We start from the raw sequence: 8,393 nt of genomic DNA on the forward strand, positions 1-8,393 counted from the left end.
GGTGGAGGAGAACAATGATAATCCAGGAAAGAAATGGTCCTTTCAGAACAACATGCTGAGCAGATTCCTGATTTTATTGTTTTACATCAGCCAGAGAGCACTGTGGAATAAGGTACAACATGAGTTACTTTGACATGGGGATGAAATCCAAGGCCAAAAGATGGGGGAGTAGGAGACAGTTGATTTCTAAACCCCACAGAAGTCATCTTGTCTTTGCAAGTTCAGAGTCTTCTCTGGGACCTCTCAGACTCTGAGTTAGGCCTAGGAGGAGAAAGATGACGTTCTCAGCAGTTCGTTGCTTCCAAGTCTGCTCTTCTTGGCTCAGGCAGGGTCCATGTCAGCAGCAGCCTCCAGATGACTGACCGCTGCTCCCTCCACAGCAGCAGGAGCCCCCCGAGGGCTGGCTGCAGCATCCAGAGCCCCCTGAGGGCTGGCTGCAGCAGTCAGAGCTCTGGTGCCTGTGGCGGTGGGACCTGCGTCGCCTGTGGTGGCTCAGACAGCAGCCACCACCCCCAGAGCTACAGCAGCCACCACCCCCAGAGCTACAACAGCCCCTGCCCCCAGAGCTGGAGCCACAGCAGCCCCCAGAACTGACATTGCAGCAGGAAGAGACTGGAGGACACTTGGGGGGGCACTTGGGGGCAGGACACTTGGGGGGACACTTGGGAGGAGGCTGGCACTGTTGCTGGTTTTGCTGGCAGGACATCTCGGCAGGAGGGGTCAGGAGCTGAGGAAGAGTCACACAGTCAGACCCAGGACACAGAGCCCCCCACCCCACCCCTTCCTGTTCTCAGTATCATTTCTAGAGCCTTTATTTTTAACATTTTAAATGGAGTTGTTGATAATTCAACACTGGAATTTTCATTATTTCTAGTGGTTAGGCAAATGCTCTCACACTACCTCCCTTGAGTCATAATTTCTGTTTGAGGTAGGCAGGGATTATTCTGTATTTCACAAAAAAAGGAAACAGAGGCAAAAACCAGTAAGAAGAAAATCTACTATGATTAATTATCTGATAAGTGAAGGTGGTAATTTCTCCCATCTTGTCAACCAGAAGTCTCAAATTGTCCAGTCTGGAAACCAGATCAGAATGTAAATATTGTCTTGAAGAAAGCAATTAAGGATCATAACTTTATCGAAGGTTTTGTTCTGTAAGGAATTGGACATGCTGATAGAAATGATCTGGGAGGCTGACTGGTCTCACTGGCTCACTTTCTTACTGAGATAGCTAAAGAATGGTATGTTTGTGGAGGTGGGAGATTCAAACTTGGACACCCCAGCTCCAGTCTGATGTTCTGGCATTTCCAGCACACCCAAGGCCTCTCACTATATCTTGGCACAGTGAGTCTCAGCTTGGTGTGTCTGACTTCTTAAGCAGACCCCAATTTCATCTCAGATCCATAGGTATGTAGGTTTTAGAACTGCCCCAAATATCCTCTGATTAGCCCTTTCTCTGTCAGTTGAGAACTACTATTCCCAGCTGAACTTTGCAAAGAGTCACAATTTAAGATTTTACTCTCAAAAGTGACATCCTCTTGTGAAAGCAATTCTAGTGGAGCCTGATGGCCAGCACTTTCATTCTCTCTGACCTGACAGCCCTCCCAGCTAGAGCTCAGTTTGGTTTTAACACAAAGACACTGCCATCCACTCTTCTATCCAGCACTCAGTAGACACAATTCCCCATGCATGTCCTCCTTCAGTCTTCCTGAGGCTTCTCTCCCTGTTTCCACATGGCCTCCAATCCCCAAGGCCTTTTCTCACCTGCCCCTGCAGCTCTGGTCTAAGTTCCCTCCCAGGGGACACTTACCGTGTGCAAGCAGCACTAGTCTGTCAGCACCTCAGGAGAGGAGTATACGAAGGTGCTCTGAGGCCAAGGCCCTTTTATCCTGGCTTTGAGCTCTGCCCCTAAGCTGTGAGACAGGACCTGGGCATGAGGGGACCTCCTCCTGCCACCCACATTGTCCTGTCACCTGTGACCAGGTGGTGACTGGCAGTTGGTCCCAGTTAGCAATAGGGTTGCTTAGAAAAAGGATCAAGGGAGAAAAACTGCAATCATCCCCCACCTGACTCTCCCATTGTCCCTGCAGGATACCAGCCTGGCTCAGTTTTGGAGCTTGAGTTCTATTTTCTTGCCTCCCAAATCTTAATTCAATGTTTCTGGACAATCTGGTTTAATCCAAGTTTCATAGAATCCTCCAACTCTTTATTACTTTTATGTAAGTGTGTGTGTGTGTGTGTGTGTGTGTGTATCCACGCATGTGTGTGTGTGCTATAGCAACCAGGAACCTGCTTGAGGAGTGTAACCCTGGAGAGAATCTTGGTTCTGCCACCTATTAGCTGCATGACCTTGTGAAAAATACCTCATCCTCTTGTTCTCAGTTTTGTCCAACTACAGTGGAGATCATATAAAAATAACTTTCTTGTTGGAGGGGTCTGAAAGTCAGTGAGCTAATGCAAGGGAAATTTCTGATAGTTTTTAACATGCTATATTCTCTAAGAAAATGTCAACACATTCATTTTTTTAAATTACAGTTGTTTTCTAAGGACAGTGAATCTGGTTAGAAAATACAATCCTCTTCTGTTTTGTTGAGCTTATTGGTAGGTTTTAATAAGACATTGTGAACCAGGAGTGAAGTTTTATAGAGAAAGGAGAGAGGGAAGACCTGGTCCACCAGTGAGATAAATAATTCAGATTTTCCAGGTGTCATGTCTAAGGCTAAACTGAAGTCCATATATGGCAGTGAAGAAACAGTGAGACTGTGTAAGACTGGACACTGCCCAGTGTAAAGCAGCCAGGGGAAAGACATCCTTAGTGGAGTGGAAGATGGAGTGTGTTTAAGAACAAGAGTAATTAATACATCATATAACTTTTGTCTCTTTCTGTTTTATAAGCATCTCCCAACACTCCTAGTCCCTTAGAGCCTCAATTCAGTTATATGAAAACAGGCTTTTCAAAATAATATTGGTATTTTCACATTTTTAGGAGATAAAGAAAAGAGCCAGAGTTCACATCTGGGTTGGTAGTAAGTCGGATAGCAAGACCCCCATCTATGGTGGTGCAAGGTTATTAAACAACTAAACCACTTATCAGATGAAGTAGAATCAGAGCTAGGGAGACTGTATGAAGGGAGTCTACTGCCCTCCAGGCTTGTGAAGAATTCTGGAATTTCCTAGACCCTGAACGGATGTTGATTTGAAAATATCCAGGTTACTTGGTGTGTTACGAACCCTACTAGTATGTGGTTGAGGTATGTGTGTGCATGTGTGTGTGTCTATGTGTTCTTCTACTTAGAGATATTATAGAGACCATGAGAGACCACATATATGACTATATGTACGTGGGTGTGCACACATACACATCTGTATATCTTGCCATGTTCCTTCTAGCATCTGGTATCCCCTCATGTCCAGCCTTTCCTGAATTGTTCTGCCTCTTGCCTGCCATATGTCCCCTACATTCTGTTCCTCCTTGTGTTTCAGTTCCTCATTGATTTTTTTTTTCCACATTGGGTTCTACCCCTCTCCCTCAGGAATAATTGCCTCAGACCATGATGAGCTCCAATCTCTACTGGCTGATGGTTGAAGCCTGTGCAATAGGACCCTTGTTACATCTCCAGTTTAGAAATATTCCTCTTAAGCTATTTTCTCTACCTTGAATTTATCCTCCCTGTTAAACTTCCATGATTTATTTCATGATCCATGCACTCGTAAAACTGTGCTATTCACAGTTCACTGTGATTCCCTGTATGAGTTTTATTTTTCTTCTTCTTCTCTCAAATCCACTTATAATAAACTCTCCTCGAATCCCCAGCTTGGGTCTTACATTTCTATATCCCTCATCAGCTCTAATATGCATTCAATGAATACTGAGTTTAAAAATGTATTTATTGGGGCGCCTGGGTGGCTCAGTCGGTTAGGCGTCCGACTTCAGCTCAGGTCACGATCTCGCAGTCCGCGAGTTCAAGCCCCACGTCGGGCTCTGGGCTGATGGCTCAGAGCCTGGAGACTGCTTCCAATTCTGTGTTTCCCTCTCTCTCTGCCCCTCCCCCGTTCATGCTCTGTCTCTCTCTGTCTCAAAAACAAATAAACGTTAAAAAAAATGTATTTAATACTAGCATTAGCTTTACTTTGATTGTGACCTAAGCCATTATCATCAGAATTCTCACTCTGAGATATTCACATTATTATGTCCTAGACTTATCACCCTACAGAAACCTGCTGGTGAATTATCTGGGTGTGGCTAATATTGTTTCAAAGAATGTAACCAATGTGAGTGTAGACAAGATATTGATTACTGGCTCACATAATCCTGAATTACATGATTCAGGAGCCCAGCTCATCCATTCCAGTGTGATGAGACTTGGAAGCTATTTTGTCCATGCCCTAACTCCACAAAGAGAAACACCCAAAATATCAACCAATCTGTTTGGGCTTAGGTGACAAGATAGCAGCATGATGTAACACTGAAGTCGGGCACTAGATCTCAAGGGCTTGGGTATCATTTTAACATAAACAATGTGCACTAGCAAAGGATGAGTTTTCTGAAAGCATATGTTTTGTTTCTTATGTTGTCAGGCTCTCATAGTCTCAGGAGATAGGAAGGAAGAATGCTGAGACCTAGTAAGAATTCAGACTCAGTGTCCCCAAGCCAGAAACTTCAAGTCTCTATAGTAGCAACAATATCAATACTCCAAAACTACTAGACTATTTACCTAATTATTCCTTTATAAGTAGTCAGGTAAAATATTTTAAGCATGGCAAAAAATATTGACAAATTTCACACATAGAAAAATAATCTGTATGGCAGAATGCATCATTTTTAAAAAAGATGGAAAAAATAACCATATTAGGAAAAATAAAACACACAGCCCAGTAGCAGAATTAAATTTATAATAAACAGTAAGTTCTTACAATTTTATAGAAAATACATAAAACTACAAAACATTCTACAAAACTATCTACAAAATCAATAGATTTTGAAATTTATTGCTTTATGTTTCTGCATACAAATAACCAAAGAATTACATACAAAACAAGGATGAATTTTCAGGGATGAGTTCTATTAGATTTATTCCTTTATACTGAACTGGAAAAGACTTAAAATGTATCACAAAACTCAGTATTGCTGAAGGTGATCGGAAATAGGTCTTGTGTTGTTGGAAATATAAATTATCATAATCATCTAGTTGAAAATTTGGTGACTTGTTATTCAACAAATAATTGTTGTATATACAAATTAAAATCTAAAATGAACATACTCTTTTATATAGCAATTGAGCTTCTAATAATGTAACCCAAGAGGAAAAAAAATATTTGATAAAGAAAATCATATGCATAAGAATGATTACTACAAGAAATTAAAATAATAGTAAGAATTAGAAAAGTTGCAAGATATAAGATCAGAATACAGAATAAATTAGGTATAAATTTATCAGAAATAAATAATTCAAAATTATAAAAGTTGCTATTTAAAATAGCAAAAATTGGGGCACCTGGGTGGCATACTTGGTTAAGCGTCCAACTTCGTCTCAGGTCATGATCTCACAGTTCATGAGTTAGAGCCCTGCATCGGGCTCTGTGCTGACAGCTTGGAGCCTGAAGCCTGCTTCAGACTCTGTGTCTTCCTCTCTCTCTGCCTCTCCAGCACTCTCAAAATAAAAAATATTTAAAAATATTATTATAATTATTTATTATAATAATTATAATTATATATAATAAATATATAATATATAATAAATATATAAATATAAAAAATCTCTTAAAAATAAATAAATATTAAAAAATAAAATAAAATTGCAAAAATTATAATGTCTAAAATATTATTGTAAAATATTTTTGATAAAATGAGGAAACTTTACTGAAAGGCATTGCAGAATAAATACCAAAATAGAGATATACCATATTCATGGATGGCTGGAAAGGAAAATTATTTTTTAAAAAAATTGACTATCCTTCATATAGGAATGCATATACTTAGCGGTATTTCTATCAAAATTCTAAAGATATTTTGTTTTCCTTTATTTTCATTTGTAGTAAGTGGCAAGGTGCCTCTAAATTTTATACGATAGAGCAAAGCTCTAATAATCACCAAGACAATCTTAAGGTGGAGAACGAAGTTATACAACTTATGTGATATCACAATTGATTACGCACCTATAGTAAATAAGGCAGCAGGATAGTCTCACTGGGATAAACAAATTGACAATGAAAAGAATTATCAGTCTAATTACAGAGCTATACAAATGTAGAAACTCAGCCATGACTGAGGAGGTATTTCAAATTAGGGGGAGAAATAAAATATTTGATTATGATAGACAACTGATTATCCATTTGGAAAAAAAAATGAAATAAATATCAAATGTACAAAAATTCCATTCCAAGTTAAAGAAAAACCTTAATTTTTAAGAGAAAATGAGTTTTTTACAACTTTTTAAAGAAAACAGAAAAGAACAGATTTCTGAGCTTATCAATGGTTGAGATTTCTTAAAGTCATGAAATGTGCAAATAGCATTGTTAATGTTGCAGAGATAGAGCTATATTAAAAATAAAACACCTGCTCATCAAATGACACCTTTAAAAAGCAAACAAGAAAACAAATTATTGAGGAAAGATGTTCACAACTCATGTAATAATAGAGGATTAGCAACCAGAATATGTGAAGAATTTACAGATCCTAACAAAAAGAGACAAATAGAAACAATGTTTTTTAAAAAGAACAGATAATTCATGGAAAAGGAAACTAAAAGGACCAACAAGCATAGAAGGATGCTGGTTATCTTTACTAAGCAGGAAACACATATCAAAAAAAAAAAGAGCATATGGATTCACAGGCATCAAATGGCAATCATTTAAGTTTAGCAACAATGTACAGAAAGAGTGATTCTTATAAACCATAAGTGGAAACAAATCGACAAGAACAAATCAGAGGATGTGTCTGATCTAAAATTCAACAGTTCCACTTACATATGCTTAACTTGGAGACTCTCTCCCAACAGATATGCAAACACACACACACACACACACACACACACACACACACACACATCCCTATAGCTGCAATATTTATATGGCAAATAGCGCAAACAACCTGAGTGCCATTCCAAAAGTGACAGCATATCAGAATCATGCTGTACTCACAAGATAGATACTATAAGGTTGTAAAAATGAGTAAATGACAGCTATAGTTTCAATTGTAGAACAATTTCAATTCAAAGATCAATTTAAATAATTCACAAAAAATAATGTTTAAAGAGAGCAAGTTACATTAAATGTGATGGTGTTTATAAAGTTGAAACCACACACAGTATAACATGTAATGTGTCAGGATTACCAATATGGAATAAAACATGAAGGAATATATTAAAAACCTGGCTTAAACCAGGTTAGATGTAGTCATTAAATTAACATTTGGGAGGAAAGAAAGGAAGCTGGAGCTGGGGGGGGAGGGGTTCCAAGAATGAGAGGCTAGAACCCCGAGTGGCAGATGATGGTAGGGATTCACACTCCATCCCCATTTCTAAGCAGCCCTATTCCTAGCTGGAAGCAGCTGCCCTGGGCCCCATGGAGAGGCAGGAAGGAGCTGCCAGTCACCACCTGTCACAGGACCATGTGGGTGGTGGGAGGCAGTCCCTTCATGCCCAGATCTTGTCTCACAGGCTGGGGCAGAGCCCAAGGCCAGGATAAAAGGGCCTTGGGGACTGAGGCCTTCCATACACTCCTCTCCTGAGGTGCTGACGGACCTTGTGCTGCCTGTGCACTGGTAAGTGTCCCCTGGGACAAGCAACAGAACCACCTTCCTTAGGAGGACTCCAGGACAGAGTGTGTGTGTGTGTGCGCATGTGTGTGTGAGTGTGTGGGTGTGTGTGCGCACATGTGTGTGAGTGTGGTGGGTGGCAGTGAGAAGACTGTGAGACTGGGTTCATATCAGCATGGAAGGAGTCTCAGAGACACTGAGGGACAGGCAAGGAGCAAGGCTGGGAACATGAACAGGAGGAACTACATGAGAGTTACAGCACTCTTAGAGAAACCACACTGACCCATAGTTATTGGTCTCTGGTTGGAATAATTTGCAACACTGACCAACATACCAACCTGTAACTGTTGCCAAAAGGGAAGTTTCTCTTTGAAAGCATAGCTGTCCCTCCAGGAAAAGTAGAGATAAGAACAGTGACACTCAGCCAGCAGAGAGGAAACCACAACTGACTGACTTACTTTAAGTGCTCAGACTAACGGGGCTGCAGAGTTGAGTAGGAACAACTCAAATCTTGGTGCTGAGGTGTAACTTTGAGACGAGTGTCCACAAGATGCCAGAGAAGCAGACTCAGTCAGGGCCTGGTGCAGTCCCAGCTTAGAGTAACCATAGTTACCCTCAGCCAGTTCTCCCAGCCAATCTC

General features: G+C 40.4%; 1 protein-coding gene across 1 annotated transcript; it reads right to left on the minus strand.

The window, feature by feature from the left end:
- Positions 1 to 337: 337 nt before the first annotated feature.
- LOC125911454 (late cornified envelope protein 1F-like) lies at positions 338 to 706 on the minus strand. Its single transcript, XM_049615309.1, has one exon. It carries the CDS (start codon positions 704 to 706, stop codon positions 338 to 340), a length of 369 nt encoding a protein of 122 aa, XP_049471266.1.
- Positions 707 to 8,393: the final 7,687 nt, after the last annotated feature.

This window comes from Panthera uncia (genome assembly GCF_023721935.1).
Source record: "Panthera uncia isolate 11264 chromosome C1 unlocalized genomic scaffold, Puncia_PCG_1.0 HiC_scaffold_3, whole genome shotgun sequence".
NCBI classification, from domain to species: Eukaryota; Metazoa; Chordata; class Mammalia; order Carnivora; family Felidae; genus Panthera; species Panthera uncia.